The 27,386-nt window shown below is 44.8% G+C and overlaps 2 protein-coding genes and 1 pseudogene across 13 annotated transcripts in view; 2 read left to right on the top strand and 1 right to left on the bottom strand.

The window, feature by feature from the left end:
- The window catches only part of RAF1 (Raf-1 proto-oncogene, serine/threonine kinase), an 88,300-nt gene extending 87,156 nt beyond the window's left edge, over nucleotides 1-1,144 (top strand). For 4 of the 10 annotated variants that reach the window (XM_032262269.1, XM_032262275.1, XM_032262266.1 and 1 more), the window contains one exon: nucleotides 105-284. In XM_032262269.1, the coding sequence (XP_032118160.1) occupies nucleotides 105-248 (144 nt within the window). In that variant the 3' untranslated portion in view covers nucleotides 249-284. Of the gene's footprint in view, nucleotides 1-104 lie in introns of all 10 variants that reach the window. The other 6 variants (XM_032262276.1, XM_032262272.1, XM_032262270.1 and 3 more) reach the window with 3 other exon arrangements.
- Nucleotides 1,028-26,983, bottom strand: MKRN2 (makorin ring finger protein 2). Of its 3 annotated transcripts, none has more exons than XM_032262282.1 (8): nucleotides 26,826-26,983; nucleotides 15,871-15,999; nucleotides 14,639-14,820; nucleotides 12,896-13,200; nucleotides 10,766-10,980; nucleotides 8,987-9,097; nucleotides 2,719-2,863; nucleotides 1,028-2,553 (listed from the first exon to the last, which is right to left on the bottom strand). In XM_032262282.1, the coding sequence occupies exons 1-8, from the start codon at nucleotides 26,849-26,851 to the stop codon at nucleotides 2,416-2,418; spliced, it is 1,251 nt and encodes a 416-aa protein (XP_032118173.1). In that variant the 5' UTR covers nucleotides 26,852-26,983; the 3' UTR covers nucleotides 1,028-2,415. The 3 variants fall into 3 exon arrangements, with proteins under 3 accessions (XP_032118173.1, XP_032118174.1, XP_032118175.1); XM_032262283.1 differs by lacking the exon at nucleotides 26,826-26,983 and adding an exon at nucleotides 26,671-26,771 and having other exon boundaries at nucleotides 1,348-2,553; XM_032262284.1 differs by lacking the exons at nucleotides 1,028-2,553; nucleotides 2,719-2,863 and adding an exon at nucleotides 7,474-8,023.
- LOC116539389 lies at nucleotides 4,046-5,470 on the top strand (annotated as a pseudogene).
- Nucleotides 26,984-27,386: the final 403 nt, after the last annotated feature.

The raw sequence follows: 27,386 nt of genomic DNA, 5'->3' as shown, positions 1-27,386 counted from the left end.
AGGGAGGGGAACCAGGTCCTCCACAAGATGGTGGGGGCAGGGTATGGCCAGTGTCTTTAGACCCCCAAGCCTCAACTAATGAGAGCATTCTGGGGCTGTTTCAGATCCTGTCTTCCATTGAGCTACTCCAGCACTCTCTACCGAAGATCAACCGGAGCGCTTCCGAGCCATCCTTGCATCGGGCAGCCCACACTGAGGATATCAATGCTTGCACGCTGACCACGTCCCCGAGGCTGCCTGTCTTCTAGTTGACTTTACACCTGCCCTCAGGCTGCCAGGGGAGGAAACTAAGCCAGCAGGCACCACTTTTCTGCTCCCTTTCTCCAGAGGCGGAGCACATGTTTTCAGAGAAGCTGCTGCTAAGGATCTTCTAGACTGCTCACAGGGCCTTAACTTCATGTTGCCTTCTTTTCTACTCCTTGGGCCCTGGGAGAAGGAAGCCATTTGCAGTGCTGGTGCGTCCTGCTCCTTCCCCATGTACCCCATGCTCAAGGCTCAGCCTTCTCTAGATGTGCAAGTGGATGTTGATGGTAATCCAAAAAGCAGGGGCCCAGCCCAGCTGTTGGCTATGTACTTTGAGGAAGTACGGAAGCAGGCAGTCCAGCCTGATGTGGAAACACATGGGATTTTGGAAATCAACTTCTGGAGGAATGCATATCACAGGCGGGACTTTCTTCAGAGAGTGGTGCAGTGCCAGACATTTTGCACATAAGGCACCAAACAGCCCAGGACTGCCGAGACTCTGGCCGCCCGAAAGAGCCTGCTTTGGTACTATGGAACTTTTCTTAGGGGACACGGCCTCCTTTCACAGCTTCTAAGGTGTCCAGTGCATTGGGATGGTTTTCCAGGCAAGGCATTCGGCCGGTCCCCATCTCCGCCCTCTCAGGGAGCAGTCTTCCATCATGCTGAATTTTGTCTTCCAGGAGCTGCCCCTATGGGGCGGGGCCGCAGGGCCAGCCTTGTTTCTATAACACAGCCTTGTTTCTCTAGTCGTATCATGCGTATACAAGGAAGCCAGGAATACAGGTTTTCTTGATGATCTGGGTTTTAATTTTGTTTTTATTGCACCTGACAAAATACAGTTATCTGATGGTCCCGCAATTATGTTATTTTAATAAAATAAATTAATTAAATTTAGTTGTAATGGCTGTCTCCTTTTAAAGTAATTCTGAGCTCACAGCTTGAACGCCCCATTTGTTCACCCTCTTCAGGAGCAGAATTCAAGCAGCAGGAAATGTGCCCAGAGCCTAGACAGACTGAGAATGAATTTGTAATTTAACTTTTGTACTCTTTGTAACCCTCCACTGAATAATATAAAAGTTAAGCAGAAAGTATGCTAAACTCAGCTAAGATGTTAAATAATGTGTTTTATAAAATATTTGGTATGTACAGCTTTTTAAAAACACAAAAAGAACAAGCTTGGGGTGGTTCACAAGGTTGTGCGAACCCTTCAACTAAAAATGACTACAAAACTTGCCATTAGCTCTCTTCAGGACCACTGCTGGGTCAGAAACAGAAACCTTGGGGTGCCATGAAATTTTTACAAAATTTCAGACCAAAGCCAGGCTTTGCAGATAACAGATTGCTTGAGTACAAACCACACATTATGTAAGTGCATGTGTGTGTTTTGAGTTCTCAATACAATTACCCTGATGGGCATGAACCCACAGGTGAGGGCAGAGCCTTTGTCTCCCTGGAGGGCCCTGGCTGGAGACTGCAACCAGACAGGAGGGCTAGACTGCTACTCAGTACAGTACCTCCTGCTCCTTCAAGAGTCTCCCTAAGAGAAAAAGATTTACACTTCCACTTTGTTTGCTGCGCATGTGGCAACAAGATTGCTACCCTGATTTGGGATACTTGAGAGAACTGGAAAAAATGACCATCCTTAAAGCCCTAAAAAAAAAAAGTTGTAAACAGCTGTGCCGGGCCCACTCTGCATTGTGTGTTCTTGAAAGCTGTGTAAAAATTTTGACCATACATTAGATATACTAGAGAAATACACTACAGAGAAATCCTTTTATAGGGTTGAATCCTTCGGTAAGAAAAACAAATCTGCCACATTAGGGGCAGCTGCAAGTTTACTGTTTCTGGGGAGAAAAGATCAACAATAAGAGCCAGGTTTGTGTTTTAAAGCAGTCAGTCCAAACAGTCTGAGTGGTTAGTTGTTACCTCTGAGGGACTTGAGGTGTAACTATATCAGCTATAAAACAGCAATTCCATACACTTACTAGGTTACTTTATATCCTTCACTCTTACCCATGGCTGTAATAATGGAGAGTGGATGAGACCAAGGCTAAGCACAATTCCACTCCAAGCCACACGCCCCCTTGGCTGCAGTACAGGGAAGCTCTGCACACCCTGGCTTGGGAAAGTTTCGGCCGATGGGGCCCAAGATGCAGGGTGACCATCTACTCTTTAGGGTTCTGCTGACTCCACTCCAGAAAGGTGCATGAAGAGGTCCCCAAGCTCTGTCATGTCGACATCTTCATTGTTCGGGACATGCTGGCTTTCTCGGTTCTCGATGAAATCCCAGAGCCGCACTGAATTAAAGAACTGCAAAAACAGCCAGCAGACGTGCCTGGTTACTACTAAGAGCAACAGGAAGGCTGCGTTGCTTAATCTTTCTTTTGCCTACCCCCACATTTGTCTGTAAGAACAAGTACCTAGAAATGCCCACAGCTGCTAAGTGTCCCCAACTAAAGACAGCAAAGTCCTTACCCTCACAGTGCCTTGAGAACTGAGCTGTTTCCGAGGTTTCTCAGGCTCTGCTAGCCGCCCATCAGGGTAAGCATGTCGATAAAGGCATTTGCTTCCAAATGGGCAGGTCCCCTTGCCTTGCTCAAAGTATTTACAGGCTTTTTTCCTGAAAAGCAGAAAGAGTCAAGAGACTGGTGGGAAAATGTGGAGTCCAGATTGGGCCACTGCCTGCCTCCTTCCTTGCCCTTATGCCAGAGGCGGGTCAGCCTCACATTCTAGGTGGAGCAACTGAGGCTAGCAGAGGTTGAGCGATTTGTCTCAGGTCGCACACAGCTGGGATTGTGACTTCCAAGCAGGATAGTAAGTATCCCCACCCACCTGCAGCCTTGCAAAGGATGTGAACCTCCCTGGGGACTCACTGTGTGGAGCCTGCAAGTGCTCCACAGGCCCTCCAGCAGCTCCAGAGCACATCCTGTGTCATCACAGGACTAAGCCAGGCCAGATCACTCCTCTGGCCACCAAGGTCTGAAGCCAGCCACTTGCCTCTGCTCAGAATTCCCTAGGTACTCCACCCAGCCAAGTTTCCCCTTCCCCTCCTGGCTGCAGTGCTGTCAAAGTGACTACAGGAAAAGCAGTGGGTTTTAGCAGCTGCCTAAAGGCACAGGTCTTCCAGTTTTCCTGTCTCCACCCTTGGCACCAGGGCTTCACTCCTTATGTTTTGGACCCCATCTCTAAACAGTGTTTTTCAATGCATAAAACGCATAAATCTACAGCATACAGTCACCAAAACAGTTAAAAATGTTTTTTCCCTCTCTTAATTCTACCATTCTACCCACAGACCTCTGCGTTAGGAACCCTGCTCCTGAGGAAACTTGCAATCAAATGAATTCCCATTTTGCTCAAAAGAACTCTGGTTTATCCAATCATCAAGTACCCAAAACTGAAAGAAAAATAAAGGATAACCAAGAATCCAGAGGGCCATCTGAGAGTACGGAGGAAGGGGGGAAGTCACAGAAATAAAGCTAAACAGCAGAAAAGGCACGCTGCTGCCAGGGCCAGCTGCAGTGTGTGACAACAGGAGGGGACAAGAACAGGGAAAGGGGGCTGCTGACTCCAGTGGTTTTCTGTCTTTTCAGATGGGATTGCCACAGGCCAGTGGTGAAGCTCTGAGGGTGGCTTCAGAGCAGCATAAAGAAAAATTTCCTGGCTGGGTGCGGTGGCTCACTCCTGCAATCCTAGCACTTTTGGGAGGCCAAGGCGTATGGATCATCTGAGGTCAGGAGTTCAAGACCAGCCTGGCCAACACTGAAACGCTGTCTCTACTAAAAATACAAAAAAAGACCCTTTCCTGTCGTGGCCTGCATGGTGTTGGCTCGTGGGTCTGAGAGACCTGAAAATTAAGAGCATTTTTACGCCTCAGGGGCTGCTCGTGGCAGCTCTGCGGCCATCACCATGCCACAGAACAAATATATTGAATTACATCGCAAACACTATGGATACCGTTTGGATTACCATGAGAAAAAGAGAGAGAAGGAAAGTCGAGAGGCTCATGAACGTTCAAAGAAAGCAAAGAAAATGATTGGTCTGCAAGCTAAGCTTTACCATAAACAGCGCCACGCTGAGAAAATACAAATGAAAAAGACTATCAAGATGCATGAAAAGGGAAACACCAAACAAAAGAATGATGAGAAGACTCCACAGGGAGCAGTACCTGCCTATCTGCTGGACAGAGAAGGACAATCTTGAGCTAAAGTACTTTCCAATATGATTAAAGAGAAACGAAAAGAGAAGGCGGGAAAATAGGAAGTCCCTCTGCCTAAAGTCTGTGCCCAGGGAGAAACAGAAGTATTAAAAGTGGCCGGGCCCGGTGGCTCAAGCCTGTAATCCCAGCACTTTGGGAGGCCGAGGCGGGTGGATCATGAGGTCAAGAGATCGAGACCATCCTGGTCAGCATGGTGAAACCCCGTCTCTACTAAAAATACAAAAAATTAGCTGGGCATGGTGGCGCGTGCTTGTGGTCCCAGCTACTCAGGAGGCTGAGGCAGGGGAATTGCCTGAACCCAGGAGGCGGAGGTTGCGGTGAGCCGAGATCGCGCCATTGCACTCCAGCCTGGGTAACAAGAGCGAAACTCTGTCTCAAAAAAAAAAAAAAAGAAGTATTAAAAGTTATTCGAACAGGAAAGAGAAAGAAGGCATGGAAGAGGACGGTTACTAAAGTATGCTTTGTTGGAGATGGCTTTACAAGAAAACCACCTAAATATGAAAGATTCATAAGGCCAATGGGCTTTCGTTTCAAGAAAGCCCATGTGACACACCCTGAACTGAAAGCCACCTTCTGCCTACTAATACTTGATGTAAAGAAGAATCCCTCATCCCCACTGTATACAACTTTGGGTGTTATTACCAAAGGTACTGTCATTGAGGTAAATGTGAGCGAATTGGGCCTTGTGACGCAAGGAGGCAAAGCTATTTGGGGAAAGTATGCCCAGGTTACGAACAATCCTGAAAATGATGGATGCATAAATGCAGTCTTACTGGTTTGACAGCAATTCAATATATAATTAGAGGATTACATACCAATTGGAAAAACTGCCATTACTGTACTATTTCTCAATACTACCAAACAGCCATACATGTCTGCAATCAAGATTTATTGTAAACATTAAAATGGTCCTGTTGTATAAATGGTCTTTATTTTGAAATCTACTTAGACCCCCCATGTTAATAAACTGATTGAAAAAAAGCAAAACAAAACAAAACAAAACAAAAATTAGCCAGGCATAGTCAGTTTCCTGTAATCCCAGCTACTCAGGAGGCTGAGGCAGGAGAATCACTTGAACCCAGGAGGTAGAGGCTTCAGTGAGCCAAGATTGCACCACTGCACTCCAGCCTGGGAGACAGAGTGAGACTCCATCTTGGGGGAAGGAGAAAAGCTCCTTGACAGCTGGTCTGATTTGTGCATGGGTGGCTGCAAAGCAGGTGTGTGGACCACATATCTTCTAGAACCCCACTTGCCTGGGGTTCTGAGCAGACTTCAAATGACCGCAAGCAGTTTGCCCTCACTAAAGCCTGCTGGACAACTCCAGAGCATCGTAGCACACTAGCTATGAACAGGTCAAACACATTATTTGCTAGTCCCCTATTCCCACGAGAACGTTATTCTTTTTCCTCCCCCAGGCTTATCTGGTCACCAAGGCCAAAAGCCTCCAGTTCACTCTGACTCCCTCTGTGTTCTCAGCTCTCACACCCAACTGTGTTCATTCTGTTTACAAATCACTTTCCAATCTCCTCATCCTTTGGGTTCCCACACTGTGGAAGCCTCTGCTGCCTGCCTGCCAGGGTTACTTCCTCACTGGCCTCCCTCCCTCTCCCACCAGTTTCCAGCTTCTTCAGAGTACCACGGAGGAGCTTCCCAACCTTTTTTTTTTTTTTTTTTTTAATTTCTAAAGAGATGAGGTTTCCCTGTGTTTCCCCTGGCGGGTCTCAAACCCCTGGCTTAAGCAACCTGCCCTCCTCAGCCTCCCAAAGTACTAGGATTACAGGCATGAGCCACCACGCCTGGCCCCAACCTGTTCTTAAAGACCCTGGTCACACTGGGATTCAAATGTCCTTTAGATTCCAGTCTGTCTTGTCCCTGTAGGTCCCACTACATCCTCTACACACCTGTTTCAATGCCAGGAGCCATTCCCAGTGTCCCCCAAACACAAAACCTACACCCTTCTCTGCCCATGTCCTTCCATCACCTCCCCCTGACTGTAGGTGATGCTTCCTGCTTCATGGTTCTGTGTCCCATACTGCTTCCCCTGGCAGCCTCCGGTGGATCCAAGTGCTTTCTCTATTGTGACATATGGTCCCTCAGGAAGAACTGGTCACCAGCACACCTGTATCATAATTGCTCTTTTGCAGTTTCCCATGAAGTTGTCTTACTTGGCTGGGTGCAGTGGCTCACACCTATAAGCCCAGCACTTTGCGAGGCCGAGGTGGGTGATCACCTGAGTTCAGGAGTTCAAGACCAGCCTGGCCAACATGGCAAAAGCCCATCTCTACTAAAAAATACAAAACTTAGCTGGGTGTCATGGCACATACCTATAATTCCAGCTACTCGGGAGGCTGAGGCAGGAGAATCACTTGAACCCTGAGGCGGAGGTTGCAGTGAGCTGATATCACATCACTGCACTCCAGCCTGGGGGACAAAGTGAGACTCTGTTTTAAAAAAAAAAAAAAAAAAAAAAAAAATTGTCTTACCAATCTCTGCATCCCCCAGTAGTGCTTAGCTAGAAGGTACCTGACCCCACAGTGAGTAATTAGTAAATGTTTGTGGAATGCAAAAAACACAGTCATCAAAGGAAAGCAAAGCAAGGAAAGATCCAAACAGCAATAACAATTTCCAGACTGCTTTTCAGCAGAGCCCCTTCTACAGGCTGAGGCCCCTTTCTGCAGGCCAGGGCCTTTACTACAGGCTGGGACCCCTCTGCTTGCCACGCCTGCCCTCTTGTGGACACACAGGAAGACTGTCTGAGGGAAAAATGGTAATTCTATTCAGTAAAGAGAGGCAAAGGTGGGGAGACCAATTAGGTCAAGATAAATATCCTTTAAGAAGGGAAAAAGGCCATTTCTGAAAAAAGAAAATTAAGATAATTTATTGTCAACAGAGCAACAAAATGTTTGCGGCAGTTCTTGAGGCTAAAAGGCAATTATACCAAATAAAAACACTGGAAATAAATAGTAAATACCTATGTAAATAAACTTTTCCTCTAACGGAAAAAAGTCCATGCATTTTAAGGCAAAAATTGCATTTTTATTTTGTGGGGTTGATAAAGAATGTAAATAGAATGCATATAATATCCATAGTACAAAAGATAATGAAGACACATATAAGGTGGTAAGAATAGGAATTCTGACTGTGAAAAATTAACAGTATATTTTAATCCCTAGAAAACAGCCAAAATGTGGAAACAGCTCAGGTATTCATCAATAGGAGACTGGATAAGCTGTGGTAAGCAGGCAGCCTTGCTTTCATAGCTCGGATATGCATAAGTTGCAGAGCTTTGCATAGCTGTGATCAGCATGTGTCGTTGCCTCCAAAAGAAAGGTGCAAATCCTAAGCCCTGACACGTGTGAATGAGGCCTAATTTGGAACTGGTCTTTGCAAGTGTAATTACAGTAAGGATCTCCAGATGAGGTCATCTGGGTAACAGGTGGGTCCTAAATCCAACGGTGATCTGTCCTTTCAAGAGACAGTGCAGGAGAAAGGCACAGGGAGAAGGCCAGTGAGGACAAAGGCAGAGACTGAAGTCGCGCTGCTGCAACCAGGGAACAGCAAGAACTGCAGGGACCACCAGCAGGTGAGAAAGGCGGGAACAGAATCTCGCTCAGAGCCTCCAAAGGGCACCAACCCTGCCCACACCTTGATTTTGGACTTCTAGCCCCCAGAACTGAGAGCATACCTTGCTATTGCTTTCAGACACCTGAGTTGTGGTAATTTGTTACAGTGTAGCCCTAAGAAAATAACACACCACTGTTTAGTTACGTAATACTTGTCCTCCAATACACAGTTCAAATTTTAATTACCACAATCATCAACTGTAACTACCTAAAACACCCATTTTGCTATTAGGTCTTCGGTCCAAATCCCTACATAAACAACAAATATGCACCACCATCGTTCCTCCAGTCACCTGCTATGCACTCATATAGAGATGGCAAAGTGCATAGCTGTGTTGCCTCCCTGTTTCCCAGTGATAAACCCACAAGACATTTGACAACAGGCAACTGAAAAAGAACTGGGCCAGGCACAGTAGCTCATGCCTGTAATCTCAGAACTCTGGGAGGCCAAGGCAGGAAGATCACTTGAGCCCAGAAGTTCAAGACCAGCCTGGGCTATGTTGCAAAAACTCGTCTCTACTAAAAAAAAAAATCAGACATGGTGGCGCTACTGGTAGCGCCAGCTACTTGAGAGGCTGAGGTGGGATAACTGCTTGCGCCCAGGAGGCTGAGGCTACAGTAAACTGAGATTGCACCACTGCACTCCAGCGTGGGCAACGCAGTGAGACCCTATCTCAAAAAATAAAATAATAAAATATAAAATAAAATAATAAAATCACCAAAAATTAAACCGGTCTACATTACCATGTCCTTGTTCATTGCTGCATCCCAGAGCCCAGAATGGTGCATGAGAGAAGAGAGGAAGAGGCCCCTAAGGCCACAATCCTGGGAGTGAGAACAAGGACACAGGCCAACAGCAGAGCCAGGCAGGCAGCAGGGACATGTCAAAACTCAAAGCACTTACCCCATCCCCTGTTTGAAAGCTTCAATCAACTCATTCTTTTTATTCTGATCTTCCACCCAATACACACTTGGAATTACAAACTCTGATATCACACGGCATTCTGGACAAGACCTGAAATAAGAATTAGATTAGTAAGGGAGAGGTCACATTACGAAGCCTGTGCATCCTCTCTGCTAAACCTCTTGCTCAATGTACTACAGGCATTTCCTTAACCAGAAATTCCAAAAGATGAAATCACAATCATCCAAGAACCTTATTTACTATTTTTAATAATAGTAAATAATAGTTACTATTACTTACGTGTAAGTTGCAGAGCTTTGCATAGCTTTGATCTAATATTTACTATTACTTATTTACTATTAAAAGAGTTTCCCAATGAGAACACATGGACACATGTGGGGAACATCACACACAGGGGCTTGTCAGTGTGGGGGGAAGGGGAAGGAGAAATAGCTAATGCATGCGGGGCTTAAAACCTAGATGACAGGTTGATAGGTGCAGAAAATCACCTTGGCACATGTATACCTATGTAACAAACCTACACATTCTGCATATATATTCCAGAACTTAAAGTAAAAAAAAAAAAAAAATAGGGTTTCCTCAACAAAAAAAAAGAGATGAAATAAGAACGCTCATACACTGCTGGTGAGAATGTAAAATGGTGCAGCCACTTTGAACAGTCTGGCAGATTCTCGAACATAGAGTTATCATACCATAAAACCTAGCAGTCTCATGCCTAGGTGTATACCCAAGAGAAATGAAAACACACATCCCCCCCAAAACTATGTTCACAAATGTTGACAGCAGCATTATTCATAATAGTCACAAAGTGGAAACAGCCCAAATGTCCACTAGCTGAGGAATGAATAAGGGAAATGTGGTGTGTCCATACAATGGAATGCAATTCAGCCACAAGGAGGAGCACGGGTACATGCTACAGTCGGGATGGACTCTGACAATGCTACGCTCAGTGAAAGGGGCCAGGCACAAAAGGCCGCATATCCCATGATTTCATTTATAAGAAGTGTCCAGAATAGGCAACTCTGTAGAGACAGAAAGCAGATGAGTGGTGAACTAAATTGTGTGCTTTTATCTCAATAAAGCAGTTATTTTACCACATGATTTTAGGCAAGTTACTTGACCTCACCAGGCCTGTTTCCTAATCTGTAACTGAGGAGGGTCTTTGAGAGAATGAGATGAGCAGACAGATGTGAAGAGTTCTGAACAGTACAAAGTGTGCAGTGACCTCTCCACATGTCAGCTCTTCCCCTGTCCTGCTGGAGAATTTGAAACTCCTATGTTGGCCGCACTGAGCACATCCCATGCACCAGGCATCATGCAGAATGTTTTACATGCATTATTCCATTTAATCCTCCAGTAATCCTATTTTCATTTTTGGTGGGGGGAAATATGAAGCTCAAAAAGATTAACGGGCAACTGGGCTGTGGGCAGATAGTACTGGATTTCAAACACAAGGCAAGGAGATAAATAAACAGGCCAGTGTCATTTAACACCTTTTTACACAGATCACCTTTGCTGAGTTCCTCCCCAGAACTCAGAAAGCTTGGTAGCAATTATTGCCCATCTTTTACAGGAACAGGCACTTGGGCTCAGGAAAAGTGACCTGCTGAAGTTCATGCAGCCAGTGGCCAGAGCTTACCTGTTACTCTGCACTAAGGTACCCCTGGAGGGTGAGGGAGGGCTTAAAGGTGGATGGAATAGAGTCTCAAATCAAACATTCTTCCAGCTCCTACAGCTAAGACTCCTGGCTGTACTTACTTAATGATCTGGTTTTCAAACTGTTTGGCACACCGCCACTGCCGGATGCAGGACAAGCAGTACGTGTGATTGCAATTGGAGAGAATCCCAAACCTCCTCTCAGAAGCAGAGGCCTTCTCCAGGATCACTTCCATGCAGATACTGCACACTTTGTCCTGGCTTGCCTGGAAGGCAAAGGCCTTCTCCATCTCATGTTCAAACGTCAACATGCAGATCTGAAGTACAGACAGGAAGGAAACCTTTGGTTGTGGGCCACCGAGGAGTGGCAGGAGCCCTATGAGCAGCTGCAGCCACACTGCCTGCCACAGCTGAGATCAGGAAGGAACACTGACAGGGACTGCTGTGAGGAAGGCCCAGCCTCCACCAGAGTTAGAACAATGACATCTCCCTCAGACCACACAAAGGACTTCAAACCATCACTGGTCCAGCCCTTGCTTTCCTAGGAGGTGACAAGGTCACCACCCACTGAGAGCTGAGACCATGGAGATCCAAACAGGTTAAACTGCAGTAGAGTCAGAGTCCATAAGGACTGCGACCCTTGTCCCCCAGCTCCTCTGGGCACTGATTCCCCCCACTCCGTGCCATGCCAACATCAGAGACGCTGACTCGTCCTTACCATGAGCCTTAAGGCTGGCAGCCTAGTCATATGTAAGCCATACCAATTCTCCTCCAAAAAATGATTCAATGAATTCATTCATTCACTAGACATGCCCTGAATTCCTTCTATGTGCTGGCATTCGAGCAAGTGCAAAGAGAAAACCTAGGCCCAGCCCTTGTGAGCTTGGTGTGTCCAGATCTGAGACAAACCAACACTCACTGCACACAAAGACCTCACACACTTGCATAAAGAAGAAAGCTCTAACCCTCTGCTTCCCTGAAAGACAATGGAGAGTGGCTACTTGTCCATTGCCACACGGAGTGAGTACTAACTTACCCCCTGATTATCTAGGAATACACTGTCCATTTAAAGATGCTTTAGGCCGGGTACAGTGGCTCACACCTGTACTCCCAGCACTTTGGGAGGCCAAGGTAGGAGGACTGCTTGATCTCAGGAGTTCAAGACCAGCCTGAGCAACACAGCAAGACCTCATCTCTGTTAAAAATAAAATAAAACGTTAAAAGTCAAGCCACCATGCCACGGGGGTCTTGCCATGTTGCCCAGGCTGGTTTTGAACTCGTGGGCTCAAGCGATCTACCTGTCTTGGCGTCCTAAAGTGCTGGGATTACAGGTGTGAGCCACCATGCCCGGCCCTCCCCTGCCTCTTATCCAGCTTTGTACCCTCTGCACCAGGCACAGGGCCTAGCATAAGGCAGATCCTCCCTAAACACTGCAGATATTAATGACTTTAAAAGGCCCTTCCAGCAAGTAGCTCCTCAGATTCTATGATTTGGGATCAAATCTTCCAAAACTTGACTTTGCTGGATCCCAATCATGAGGAAGTGTGAACCCAGGGAGGGAGGATGCTGTATCTGCCTGCGTGTGACAGAGACACACAGACAACATACAGTGTTCCCCAGCTAGATCTGTTCTTTGAACTTAGCTTGATTTTATGTTTCAGATACCACTTTTTTTTCTCTTTATTCTGAGTAATCAAAAATTGGCAAAATAGGCTGGGCACAGTGGCTCATGCCTGTAATCCCAAACTTTTGGGAGGCTGAGGCAGGCAGACCACTTGGGGTCAGAAGTTCAAGACCAGCCTGGCCAACGAGATGAAACCCCGTCTCCACTAAAAATACAAAAATGAGTCAGGTGTGGTGGTCAGTGCCTGTAATCCCAACTGCTCAGTAGGGCTGAGGCGGGAGGATCACCTGAGCCGGGGAAGTAGAGGTTGCAGTGCGCTGAGGTTGCACCATTGCACTCCAGCCTGGGTGACAGAGGAAGACTCAGTTTCAAAAAAAAAAAAAAAATTGGCAAAATCACTGCAGGAAAAATAAGCTGAAAATAGGATATAAATATGCCAGATACATACTGTGGATATTACTGGCAGAAGGATGCCTGTGGAAATACCAATAATTCTGTCACTTAGTACATTTCAGATTTCTTTGGGTGTGTAGGGATGGCTTTCAGCGTTCTGTTCAGTACATTTCACATTTCTTAATATGAGTTCATGCAAAGGTTTTTTACTTTACCTTTTCGTGAGCCTTCCTCTGCTCTGGGTCAAAGGGGTGCAAGACTCGCAGCCTACAGATTTCACAGACCTCCCCGTGCAGGTAGACACAGGCATCCCCAAATCGGCACTCCCCAGCAGCTGCATAGGGGCACAGCTGCTGCTTGTTGCTGTAGGAGCTGCTGGCCTCCAGGTCATCAAGGCCACTCCTGATGGCATCCAGGTAGGAAGTTGGCTTCATCTCGGGACTGGGCTGTGGGTCGCTGCAGCTGCCTAGATTACTCACCATGCTCGGGTGAGTCTTTCCTTCAGCCATGCCAGAAAGATCTGAATATAACACACACACACACACACATGAAAATGTGAACACACACACAACTTTTCTCGTACGACGTTAGCCAAAGCCTAACATATTAAGCTACTCTGACCTAAGAATTCTACTCTCGAGTACATATGGCAAAAAAATAGACTGAGAGGGAAAAATAAAAGGAATAATACAAAATGTTTATAGTAACATTACTTATAATAATAACTTAAAAAAAATTTTTTTAAATGGCAACACAGGGAAATAGCAAAACAACAGGATACACTTATACAAAATAACACATGGACCAGCTATCATTAAAACAAACAAAAAAACAGTGAGATCATTGGAACACAGTGTTTCCTTTATACCAGCAAAGTTATCAATCATTTTAAGTGAACTAGATGTCTAGAGCAAATCTGGGAGTCCTGAGGCCGGTGTAAACTGCCCCATGGTGACCCTTCTCACACTAGGAGCTGCTGCTTTCCCACTGCACACCTCTGAGCTTGTTTAGAGGTCACGTATTCTCACAGGATTACTCATTTGCTGAGGATGGAATCTGCCTACTTATGGTACCCAGTTCCAAGAACTAGAAATCTCTTCACCTGGTGAGGACCATCCAATAAAAACAACTTTTACAATTTGTAGCCTTCTCCCTCATCAAACCCTGTTTCAGGTCACAGGCCATGTCCCAAATCCTAGCGTGCTATTCTGTTCCCAAAGGTACAATCTAAAATGTCAAACACTATCAGCATAAGAACTAAAACTACTCACTGGCCTAAAAGTCAAACAGTGAAACATGCTCTTCAGCAAAATATTTATTCTTTTGAGATGAAGTCTCACACTTGTCACCTGGGCTGGAGTGCAGTGGCATGATCTCAGCTCACTGCAACCTCTGCCTCCTGGGTTCAAGCAATTCTCCTGCCTCAGCCTCCCAAGTAGCTGGGATTGCAGACACCTGCCACAACACCCAGCTAATTTTTGTATTTTAGTAGAGACGGGGTTTCTACTAAACCATGTTGGGCAGGCTGGTCTCAAACTCCTGACCTCAGGTGATCCACCTGCCTCAGTCTCCCAAAGTGTTGGGATTACAGGCATGAGCCATCACGTCCAGCCAAAATATTTAGTTTTGAAATGAGGAGCTTGATGCTTCTCACCAACTGAACCACCACCATATGAAGACGGAAGCTACATGTTGACAAAAAGATTGCGTTTTTATGTTTTGCCAGGCCAGTCTTGGAGCTCAACCCACAGCCTTGGGCACGAGGGTAAATGTATCATCCGAATGATCCTGCAGCCACATGGAGCCTCTTCAGAACAGTTCTGAAGTCTCTCCACGTGGACAACCTGGAGGTGTATTAGATTAGGAGCCTTCTTCACAAGAGGAGGCTAGAAAGGAGCAACAAGCATATGCAAGAGTACTATGCAAAAAGATGCAACAAAAGGCTTCCGCTTACTCACTTCGGTCTCTGAGAACCAATGTTCTCTTTTCACGCTTCCCAGGTTCATGTGAGTTAGTTTTCACAATGGATGCAGTGACTTCAGAAGCAGGGTGAGGACTGTGAAAAGCCGGAGAGGGTACACTGTGGGCCATGGTGCCCACAGCACCGCCAGCTGCAGCAGAGGGCCTTGTGTGGTCATATCTAAACAAAACACACAGCAGACACATTACAGACGTGCCACCCACATACATTCCCAGAGGCCACACTCCTCAAACACCAATGGCCCTCCTCCTGCTGCACTTGTTGAGGTGAAGGAGGAAACCATCTTTTCGAATATTTAAACTCTAATAGGCTTATCAATTATTAACAGATGCTTGGCAATTCAGTATGAGTGGGATATTTGCCATCTATCACCTATGTCTAAGTGTCCCTGTGGGACTTGAGTGGGACAGACACACAGAGAGCCTGAAAGTTCCAAAGAGATGTTGAGCTGAAATCTCCTGATGCCTGACTGACCAAGTGTCCTTTTGAGCAGGAGTCCTCAAAATGTTGACAAGGGCCAATGATCTCCCCTGACTGTCTCTCTTGGTGTTCACTGGCAGAGGGAGATCAAGGTGGGCCTGATTCCATCATTTCCCACTGCACTGCACTGCACAGAGAAAGGAGGGAAGGAAGCTTTGCAGCCTAGGAAAGAAAAGATCAGCTTTTCACTACAAAAGCATGAACAAGTTTCTGGAATTGAGTACAATTTTATAACTAGATATTCATAAGAGTAAGGCTGAAAAGTAGTTTTAAAAAATGAAAACTAGGACGTCGCAATGGCTCACATTTGTAATCCCAGCACTTTGGGAGGCTGAGGTGGGTGGATCACCAGGTCAGGAGGTCAAGACCATCCCGGCCAACATGGTGAAATCCCATTTCTACTAAAAATATAAAAATTAGGCGGGCACGATGGCATGCATCTGTAGTCTCAGCTGCTGGGGAGGCTGAGGTGGGAGAATCACTTGAACCCAGGAGGCAGAGTTTGCAGTGAGCAGAGATTGTGCCACTGCACTAAAGCCTGAGTAACAGAGTGAGGGGAAAAAAAAAAACTAATTTAGTTTTAGGGTGCTGAAACTGAGGTTTTAAACTTATTTGCCATACTTTTTGTAATGTTGTCATATTACTTTTACATTAAAAATTTCCCCTTATCAAGAACCATTCTCCAAATGAAATCAGTGTCACAGCTGGAGCCTGTTGCAGAGTCCTTGCCTGCACCGAGTTCCATAGGCACAGTAGCCTTTCTGGTAGTACTTGCAGATGGTGGACGGCTTGCTGTTTGCCAAGTCATGTGAGAATAGGCACTGGCTTCCTTCCCGACACACACCATGCATAAAATACCTGAAGAGACAAGCACAGGCATACAACTTTTAGAAGCATATTTTGCTTTATACAATCAACTTATTCTTGAACCTAGCATACAAATATTTACCAAGCATATATTATGGTAAAGGCTCTATTAGGCATTAGAGAGAGATCTATACATTTCCTTGATTCTAAGACAATGATTTCAGAGGCACCACAACTGATTCAATGACAGCTTTTCTGGAAGAAAAACAAATGATCTCATATATTTCCATGTGAGGATATATCTTCCTAATTTGAGATATGTTTAGTGTGAGCCACATAATTAAGAAAATACTCCATGAAAAACTGTTCTGTTCCCAAGGAGCTTAAAGGACATGACTAATAAAACCAGAAGATCTGGGCTCAAGACCCAGCTCTGCCACTTAAGAACATGTCTCAAAACCCATTTCCCAGGGCCTTGCTACCTTTCCCTAATTCCCTATAAAATGAAGATTATACTACCCATTTCACTGGTTGCGGTGAGGATCAAATACCATAATGTAATATCAAAAGACATACACAGATGCTTCTTGACTAATGATGGTGGTTACATCCCAATAAAGGCTTTTTTTTTTTTTTTTTTTTTTTTGAGACAGAGTCTCTCCTGTCACCTAGGCTGGAACGCAGTTCACAGCAACTTCTGCCTCCCGAATTCAAGCGATTCTCCTAGCTCAGGCTAGGCTACCTTAAATATGCTCAGAGCACTTACGTTAGCCTACAGTTGGGTCAAATCATCTAACACAAAGTAGTCTATTTTATAATAAAGTGTAGAATAATCTCAAGCAATTTATTGAACACTGTACTGAAAGTGAAAAACAGAAAGGTTGTATGGGTACTCAAAGTACAGTTTTAATGAAAGCTGTTTGATATATTGTTTCAGATATATCAGAATATCAGTGTATCACATGTTCTGTATCAGAATACTCCACTGACGTATCAGATCCTGGCCTTGAAAGAGTAAGTGGTACAGAAATACCTGGGAAGCATTCTAATTCTGTCCAGACAGGGTAAAGACACCTGAACAAATACTCAAACAGTAGAGAGACCCTAGATGGACATGCCCTGATATTAAAGGTAGACTAGCCAGGGCAACAAAGGGAGACCCTAAAATTTAAAAATTAGCCTAGCATGGTGGTGTGTACCTGTGGTTCAGCTACTCAGGAAAGAGACAGGAAGACTGCTTAAACCCAGGAGTTCAAGGCTACAGTAGCCATAACTGTGTCACTGCACTCTAGCCTGTGTGACAGCAAGATCCTGTCTCAAAAAAGAAAAAAAAACCTAGTCTTAGAGTAGAAGTGTTTTAAGTGTTTTAGACACACCCTAATCAAGCTTAAAAACAAGTTTTTTTTTTTTTTTAATCAAGCTGATAGCAAGTATATAACTTACTGTCAGTCAAAACAAACTTTAAAGGAAGACAATAAAATCCAAGTGCTCAGAAACTTACAATGTTTGGCATCCAATCATAAATTACTAGACATGCCAAAAAAGCAGAAAAAAGCATGACCTATAACCAGGAGAAAAATCAATAAAGAACAGGAATTACAGAGATGATAGAATCAGCAAAATAAGACCTTAAGAACAGCTATTATAAATATGCTTAGTCAGGTGTGGTGGCTCACGCCTGCAATCCCAGCACTTTGGGAGGCCGAGATGGGCAGATCACCTGAGGTCAGGAGTTTGAGACCAGCCTGGCCAACATGCCCATCTCTACTAAAAAATACAAAACTTAGCAGGGCGTGGGTTGGGCACCTGTAATCCCAACTACTCGGGAGGCTGAGGCAAGAGAATCACTTAAACCTGGGAGGTGGAGGTGGCAGTGAGCCAAGATCGTGCCATTGCACTCCAGCCTGGACAACAAGAGCAAAACTCTTAACTCAAAATATTTATATAGATAGATAGATAGATATAGAGCTAGGCGCGGTGGCTCATGCCTATAATCCCAGCACTTTGGGAGGCCGATGTGGGTGGATCACGAGGTCAAGAGAGCGAGACCATCCTCGTCAACATGGTGAAATCCCGTCTCTACTAAAATTACAAAACAATTAGCTGGGAATGGTGGTGCACACCTGTAGTCCCAGCTACTCGGGAGGCTGAGGCAGGAGAATTGCTTGAACCCAGGAGGCGGAGGTTGTGGTGAGCTGAGATCACACCATTGCACTCCAGCCAGGGTAAAAAAAAAAAAATTACATCACAAAAAAAAAAAAAAAAAAAAAAAAAAAATATATACACACACACACACACACACACACACACACACAGAGTATATATATACACATACATATATATACACACACATATATATTTAATATGCTGAAGGATTTAAAGGAAAACAAATATAAAGTGAAAAGAAATGGAAGATATAAAATAAGACCAAATGGAACTTCTAGAGTGAAAAATACAACGTCTGAAATGAGAATTACATTAGATGAGTTCAGCAAACGGGATACTACATAGTAAAGTATCAGAATACTTGAAAACACAGAATAGAAACTATCTGAGAGAAAGAGAGAAACAAACTTTTGCTTCTGACTAACAAGGAGCATAGATCTTGCCTTCTCACTATTAAAAACAAACAAACAAAAAATCCCAACTGGAAAATAAAACAAAATATGTGAAACAACTGCTTTCAGATAATAGAAAAAGCCAATAAAGACAGGTCCTTAAGAGAAGGGAAACACAGGAAGTAAGCCCCATATTCAGCCTGACTTCCTACGTGAAGGCATATTCTAGGTCTTGGTACTAGGAGAAGAACCTTAGGTAACACAGAGATTGGAGTTCAGAGAGGCTGCAGGGATTCTTTAAAGATCCATAAATAGGGACGGGCTGATTGCCTGAGGTTGGGAGTTTTAGACCAGCCTGACCAACATGGAGAAACCCATTTCTACTAAAAATACAAAATTAGCCAAGTGTGGCAGCGCATGCTTCTCAGGAGGCTAAGGCAGGAGAATCATTTGAACCCAGGAGGTGGAGGTTGCGGTGAGCCAAGATCGCACCATTTTACTCCAGCCTGGGTAACAAGAGTGAAACTCCGTCTCCAAAAAATGGTCCACAAATGCTCCAGGCTCAGTGGCTCATGCCTGTAATCTCACCATTTGGGAGGCCAAGATGCAAGGACTGCTTGAACCCAAGAGTTTGAGGTCAGCCTGGGCAACATGGCAAAACCCAGTCTCTACAAAAAATACAAAAATTAGCAATGCATAGTGGCTACTTGGGAGCCTGAGGTAGGAGGACTGACTGCTTGAGCCCAGAAAGGAGAGGCTGCAGTGAGCTCTGTTTCCACCACCGTACTCCAGCATGGATGACAAAACAAGACCCTGTCTCAAAACAAAAACAAACAAAAAACCCTGTAAATAGAACCACATATAAGCTGCATGCAGTGGCTCATGCCTGTAATCCCAGCACTTTGGGAGACCAAGATGTGTGGATCACTTGAGCTCAGGAGTTTGAGACCAGCCTGTCTGAGACCAGCCTGGGCAACACGGTGAAAATTCATCTCTACTAAATATACACAAAAAATTAGCTAGGCGTGGTAGTGTGTGCCTGTGCTCCCAGATACTCAGAATGATGAGGTGGGAGGATCACTTGAGTTGAGGATGAGGTAGGAGGATTGCTTGAGCCCAGGAGCCAAGATCGTGCTGCTGCACTCCAGCCTGAGCAACAGTGAGATCCCACATCAAAAAAAAAAAAAAAAAAAAAGAAAAAAAAAAAGGTGATTAAGTGGGGGAAACAATCTATTCAACAAATGATGCTGGACCCAACATCGACTCGGAAAAAAACTTAAATATGTACCTGCTAATGACCGGGTGCGGTGGCTCATGCCTATAATCCCAGCACTTTGGGAGGCGGAGGTGGGTGGATCACGAGGTCAAGCAATAGAGACTAAACTGATCAACATGGTATAACCCCGTCTTAACTAAAAATAGAAAAATTAGCTGGGCGTGGTGGCACACACCAGTAGTCCCAGCTACTTGGCAGGCTGAGGCAGGAGAACTGCTTGAACCCAGGAGGTAGAAGTTGCAGTGAATCGAGATGGCGCCACTGCACTACAGACTGGCGACAGAGCAAGACTCCATCTCAAAAAAAAAAAAAACGAACAAAATATGTAGCTGCTGATATGACCCAAAATGATAAAACAACCTATGATGTATTCTAGCCAGAAACAATTAATTTGAATCCACAAAACTCCAGATCTAACTTCCAGTTTATAGAAAATGCAGGAGACTGACGACAATCTATAAAAGACATCCCAAGAAAGCAACCAAATAAATATAAAAGAGGCTGTACGTGGGACCCAAACCTACTTTCTTTATAAGTGCCACGTAACTAAAGGAGGCTGAGTCTGGAAAACAGGTTTGACAGTTTCTTAAGAAATGTAAACATACATCTACCATATGACCCAAAAATTCTACTCCTAGGTACATACCCAAGAAAATGAAAATATATGTCCACACAAATACTTGCACATGAATGTCCAAAGCAGCGTTATGAGTAACAGCCAAAAAGTGGAAACAATCAAAATGTCCATCAACTGATGAACAGTCAGACAAAATGTGATTTAGCCATACAATGGGCTCTTATCCAGCTGTGAAAAGAAGTACTAGTATACACCACAACATGGATGACCCTTGAAAAAACTATGCTGAGTGAAAGAAGCCAGACACAAAAGACCACATGTTGCATGATTCCATTTATATGCAATGTCAGGAAAGGCAAATCTATAGAGACAGAAAGTAGATAAAGTGGCTGCTTAGGGCCGGGAGGAGGGAAGACACAAGGGATCTTTTTGGGGTAATAGAAATGTCATAAAATGTAACTGTGGTGATGGTTGTACAACTTTATAAATTTACTAAAAAGTTTTGCACTGTACACTTTATTTTTTTAATTTTAATTTTATTTTATTTTGAGACAGAGTCTCGCTCTGTCACCAGGCGTCAGGCTGGAGTACAGTGGCACAATCTTGGCTCACTGCAACCTCTGCCTCCCAGGTTCAAGCAATTCTCCTGCCTCAGCCTCCCGAGTAGCTGGGACTACAGTCGCGCACCACCACGCCCAGCTAATTTTTATATTTTAGTAGAGACAGGGTTTCACCATGTTGGCCAGGATGGTCTCGATCTCTTGACCTCGTGATCCACCCGCCTCGGCCTCCCAAAGTGCTGGGATTACAGGCGTAAGCCACCGTGCCCGGCCTGCACTGTACACTTTAAACAGGTAAATTTTATGGTATGCAAGTTATACCTCAGAAAAACCTGTTAAAACAGGAGAAAAAAGGAAGGGACGATGCTAAGTTAGCAGACAGAACACAGACACATAATAACCAGATGCACTACTTAGCTCTGGACTAGAACCTGGTTTTGACAAACCAGATATAAAGACGTTTTTGAAACCAGATATTTTGAAAGATATTTTGAAACAAATGTGAGTATGGACTAGGTATAAAATGAAAATTTACTGATATGGAAAGTTAAACATAATTAACTGAGAAGAGTAGATTATAAAATAGTTAATGGTACAGCTGCTACGGAAAAAAGTATGGAAGTTCCTTAAAAAAAACTTTGGTTCGCCGGGCGTGGTGGCTCACGCTTGTAATCCCAGCACTTTGGGAGGCCGAGGCGGGTGGATCACCAGGTCAAGAGATCGAGACCATCCTGGTCAACATGGTGAAACCCCGTCTCTACTAAAATTACAAAAAATTAGCTGGGCATGGTGGCGCGTGCCTGTAATCCCAGCTACTCAGGAGGCTGAGGCAGGAGAATTGCCTGAACCCAGGAGGCGGAGGTTGCGGTGAGCCGAGATCTCGCCATTGCACTCCAGCCTGGGTAACAAGAGCGAAACTCCGTCTCAAAAAAAAAAAAAAAAAAAAAAAAACAACTTTGGTTCATGCTAGGCAGAGGGTGCCTATGTGGCTTGTGGCCAGCTTGGGCACTGAGTCTCTAATGGGCTTCCCTGGACACATGTTGCTGCATTTTCATTGCTGGAGCATGTGCTGTGTGGCTCTCTTAGGGAGGGAGAAATGTAGGAAGCCTGCACCTAGGCTCCTCAGACCCCCTTTGTTTTCTGCCCTCATGATCCGGCTGTGACCTCTTACTAGATACACTAATTATCTCAGCCTTGAGTACAGCTGTATCCTGGGACCAATTTGTCCTAGTTCTAGACAATCTCTGGATGTAGGGGTGGTCTTGGAGATCCCAAACACAAAAGTATAGTATACATCTAAGCAGTTTGATAATTTTTTTTTGAGAAATGATGCTCAAGACTAATATTTCGGTTGTACTCAAATATGGTAATCTTTGAAGGTATAATTGTTTAAAAAAAAAAAAATCGGTGCCAAGAGTCAAGTCTGAATGACAAAGAGGTATCAGGATTAGTAAACTCATAAATACTGAAAGAGGGCAGGTTCAAAGTGGCAACATAAGCTGTTACACAAAAGTGGTATCTAATAAATACTGTATAGTTTCATTTCCTGGGTGGAGACAGGGTCTTGCTACGTTGCCCAGGCTGGTCTCAAACTTCAGGGCTCAAGTGATCCTCCCACCACGGCCTCCCCAAGTGCTGGGGATTACAGGCATGAGCCACTGTACGAGCCAATACTGTATTGTTTCTTTTGAAGAAATTAGAACAAAAGATTTCCTGAAACAACCAGGGTGGAAGACTATCACAGGCCCTCTACCAGATGTTATCTGTTAACAAGGCAGACAAGAGGAAAGATTTTTTTAGGTAGTGGTCTCCTATAAGGATGCCTTTTATAATTCTACCTCCACTTTCCATAGGTCCTATCCAGAAAACTTGCTTTCCAAACTGCACTAATTATCTTTTCCATTAAAATACAAATATTTAACTGCCAACCAGAGCTTCTAGTTAGTTTTGCCATTTATAAGCTGGTGACTTCATAAAAACCACTTCACTTCTGTAAGTGACTGAGCTGAGATTTAAAGATTCAAAAATAACTTCTAGACCACCATCACTGCCTTCAAGAAAGGCAAGTGTGAAATAGGAGTTACATAACAGGTGAAGCCAGCCCAGTCCTATTTTTGTAGCATATGTCACCATTTCCACTCCCTAGTGACAAGCACAAAGCCACCTAGAGCACAGCCTGCCTGTCCTTTGGGGCATCTCTGTCATGTGCTTAGAGTCATTCCTCTACATCTACGTTATACTGATCTTAACCCAAGCCTCTTTCATCTTGCACTTTGTAATGAATTTCCAACTGCTCACCCTTACTGATGGACAAACCACCCCCATACCTTGCAGGAGAGAGGACTGAGACATGAACTGGAGGAGGGGAGTGACAACTAGGCGGGTGAAGTGCATAGCTGGAGACTCAGAGCAGGTAGGTTCTTTCTAGGGGACATTGCAAAGGCGTGTTACCCTGGGCAACCCCAAAAGACTGTTTCAGACAGTATGGCTATTACACCCTACAAAGTATATCAGGTTCACTGCTGATCACAGAACCACCAGCAGCTTGAGCAGCAGCAGAGTGCTGAGCAAAACAATCAATCTGGTTTCTTACAGACCCTTCAATGGTGCCTCTCTGTCTAGCAAAACACTTTTGCAAATCACTTCCAAGTATATGGGTAATTTGCATCCTCCGTGTCATTTTTCTTTACATTTTCCCACATATTTTCACAGGCTAAAATTTTATCGTTGTACTGCTTGTGGCAGCAGATCCATTGGGGGAAAGGAAGCAAATGGTAGGCACGGTGGCAGGCTTGCAATAAATGTATTGATTACACGTAGGGATGAAGTGAAGTACACTGTGGTAGTTAAAATACTGAAGTCAGACCACTTGCTGTGTGACCTTGAGAAAGTTATTTAAATCACCAAGCCTCAGTTTCCTCATCTGTAATGTGATTATAATAATTGCACTTACTTCGTAGACTGCTATGATAAATTACTAGGAGGTTTAACTAGGAAAATGCATGTAAGTGCTCATCATAATGCAAAATAAATGGTTTGTTGCTATGATTTAATTTTTAACCAGCCCTGCCTGTTAGGCATTACCATCCTCATTTCAGATGAGGCAGTTGTTGGCACACAGGTGGTACCAGGATTAGAATCTAGAACTGCTCAACCCTGGAGCTCAAACTCGTCCTACCACCTGCCAGCTGAAAAGATCCCCCATGTTTTGTGACTTTCAAAGAATCAAAAGCCCGAGGCTTGATTATCTTAGGACAATGAAATCCTGTGTCTTCTAATAGTGATTATGAGATGCAGGGAAGCTCTACCACGTGAGGAGAGGGTGAAATAAATTGGTTACCAAGCTGTAACAAGGCCTCCACCAGGGCTCATAAAGCAGAATGGAAGACAGAAAGATGGTTGTGGGGAAAAGGAATCTGCAAAAATGATGCACAGATTGAGATTCTGGATAAAGTGGCATGTCAAGGAATCAGGATTGCTGGCTTGACAGGATAACTATACAAGCAGCCATTTTAACCATTCCAGGCAATAAAAACATGAATTGTTTTTGTCATTAGGATTGAGACTCCTAGCATTTGATATGCATTCTTGGAGAGACATAATACCTAACAGATTGGAAGCAAAACTGACATTATTCTGCTGTCATTCAAAAAAATATGTACACTACATCCCACAGTCAGGAAAACAAACCTAAAACTTTGTGACAAGAGATTAAAAAAAAAAAAAAAAAAAAAAGCTGAGCACCCTGCTTAGATTTGGTCCCCAAAATAAATCATACCTTGAACATTTTCCATTAATTATCAATGTCTAGAGATAAGGCTTTTGTTAATGAGATAATAAACTGAGAAAAGCTTTTGGTAGATAAGCTGGTAGAAAAGTTTACAGTAGATAAACACACTGAAGTAAACTTGGTAATCTTGGTAATACTGGTTTTCTCCCACTTAAACACCTGTTGTTTTTTATTTGGCAAGGCAGTCATTGAAAGCCCCACTCCTTTACATCCCTTTGTGAGTAAGCTTCTTTGCACTTTTACATATTCTTGTATGAGTTTCCCCCATGGGAACATATTAAAAGTTTTGAGAAGTCCTGCAGTAAAGAAATGTTAATTTAGCATTTCAAAAGTTATCTGGAGGCAATACAGTCTAAGAGAGCATGAATTTTGACACCTCTGGCCACTTGGAAGCTAAAGACCTTAGGCAAATTCAATGCTGAGGCTCAGTTTTACTTTCTGTGAAATAGTGCTGGTTGCTGGATTATACATTACAGTAGTAACTTATTTAGAGATAAAGAATCTTATGCTCAGAAAGACTTGAAATTTGCCTAAAATTTCATACCCTAAGAGGCACAAGAGCCTAAATCAGGATCATCTTGGTTTTTCCCTTGTATACCTGGAGAGAGCTTGACCTGAAAGCTTTAATTCTGTTTCCCAAACAGAGGTGTCCCTCAGGATGTTGCTCCATTTGATCGGGTTGGAATGTTGAGAAGGGATCACTTCTGTTTAAGTGCTAATTAATGTCTGCTGGGGACTTACAATGTGCTGGGGGGCTCTTAGTCAGATACTGTAATGTATAATCACGTCTTAGATCAAGTATGGGAATAAATGGTAGAATTAAACCATGAAACAAGCGAGGGGAGGAATAGAGAGGTTTTTCTACGTGTCTACAAGCTGCTTTACGGTGCACAATGACCCAGAAACAATTCCTCCAGCAGGAGACACTTTATAAAAATAAAAATACGTAAATACAAACCCGTCTTCACAAAACACCTTCTAGGGCAAATAACCTAGTAAAAGTCTTTTTATAGACACTGGTGCAAATTTCTGACAACAGCTTAACATAAACCACTTGGGCCTTGGATAAACTGAACAGTTTAACGTACACTAATGCTAATAGAAAACTTATTACAGTCACGTCTCAACTGTTTATACTAATGAAGAGAAGTAACAACATAGCTAATAAACAGCTTGCTACACAATCAAACTCTACAATTGTTTAGCAACGTTTCCCACACAAGTTACTAAATGAAATTGGCATTTTCCAAGCATACAATTCAATAGGACTAGATTCCATTACCAGTAAGCCACAAGTTCAACAAGGAATGAGGGTGTTACACAACCACACTATTCTATTTCACAGTAGCAGTCGCAGCGTAGCTATCTGGTTTTCTATTTTCTACAAGAAACCATCCATTACCGTGGCATTTCCCCTCGTAAATGGCTCTCTCAGTAAGATGAGTGTCAGCCTCTTTCAGTCTCAGTTTCCTGCACTGTAAAATGGTAACAATAACTACTAAGTTGTCTTACTATGAAGTCTGGTGATAATGAACATAAAGGACTTGGAAATATGCAGGCCTTTAACCGATATTCAGGAAATGCTACCTGTCATTATTTTCCACACAATTCTTACTTGCTAACTGTCTGCAAGTTTAGATTGTATCTGGATTATCCAAACTTTGAGGCCCTTATAATCGATCAACAAATTACTCCTAAGTGGTATCCCCATTTGTAACCGGCCTCTTGGTGTCCCTTTACTCAACTCCATATCTCTTCCAGTGAAAAGGTAAGCCCCCGAGTCCTCCCCACAGCGTCCCCGCATCCGGCACGGCCCTGGCTAGGACGTCCTTCCTCCCAGCCCACAGGGGCCACGCTTTAAACTCGCGGCGTAGCCCCCCGCGCTGGCCTCGCCCCGCGTCTGGGCCACGAGCCACGGCCACGCACCGCCCTGGGTCCCCGGCTCTGGCCGCAGCGCTCACTTTGCCTCGCAAAGCCCCACTGCGAGAGCTGAGCAACTTTCCGAGTCCCGCTCCAGCCTCAGGTTCCCGGGCGGCAGGATTGGCGTGCAGCGGCACCCCGCGGCCTAGGGGAGCGGACCGAAGTGTCCCGCCGCTCCTGGCCCCCGCGCACTGACCTGCAAGTGACCTGCTTGGTGCTCATGGTGGCTGGGCTGAGGGACAGTGGCCGAACTGCCGCCTCTCACAGCCGCCGCCGCCTCGGCCTGGGTCTTGGCCCGGCCCATCCCGCGTAGCCGCGTCACGCAGGCGCACGCCGCCCCACGCCGCCCCTGCGGTGTGGCACCTTTGTAGCGCCGGCGGGTAACCTCGCCGCCGTCACAATTGGTTCCGCACCGGGGGTGGGCAGGCGGTCCCGGCATCCCCCTGCTCAGTGTCCCCCACTTCCAAGCCTCCGGAGCGAAGCCTGGCTGGCATGGTAGTCCTGCCAGTCTTATCCTGATGCCCACTATTAGTGCCTGTGATTCTGCCCCCATCGCCAAGAGTATTCCTTAGCGATCTCCCGCCTCCTTCGAGGCACTTCACCAGTCCTGGAGCAAACTCTCCCCTCTCCTCTTAATCCCAGATGCCCCTATCCATTCAAACTTGCACTCACTGGGCACCCATCTCAGGCCCTGCCTCAACTGTTCCCGCCGGACCTCGCCTTCCGCTTAAGGAAATTCCTTAACCCTCTCCCAACT

The sequence above is a fragment of the Sapajus apella genome, unplaced genomic scaffold, assembly GCF_009761245.1.
Source record: "Sapajus apella isolate SASKATOON/1434 unplaced genomic scaffold, GSC_monkey_1.0 scaffold128, whole genome shotgun sequence".
Classification (NCBI taxonomy): domain Eukaryota; kingdom Metazoa; phylum Chordata; class Mammalia; order Primates; family Cebidae; genus Sapajus; species Sapajus apella.
Note: the sequence above shows the minus strand (reverse complement) of the source record. Positions and strands in the feature narration are given on the sequence as shown.

Coding starts and splice junctions, on each gene's coding strand:
- MKRN2 (XM_032262282.1), bottom strand. CDS start 26,851: ATGAGCACCAAGCAGGTCACTTGCAG. Junction 13,201..14,638: donor ATTGGTTCTCAGAGACCGAA/GTGAGTAAGCGG, acceptor TGTTATATTCAG/ATCTTTCTGGCATGGCTGAA. Junction 9,098..10,765: donor TTTGAAAACCAGATCATTAA/GTAAGTACAGCC, acceptor TTCTTATTTCAG/GTCTTGTCCAGAATGCCGTG.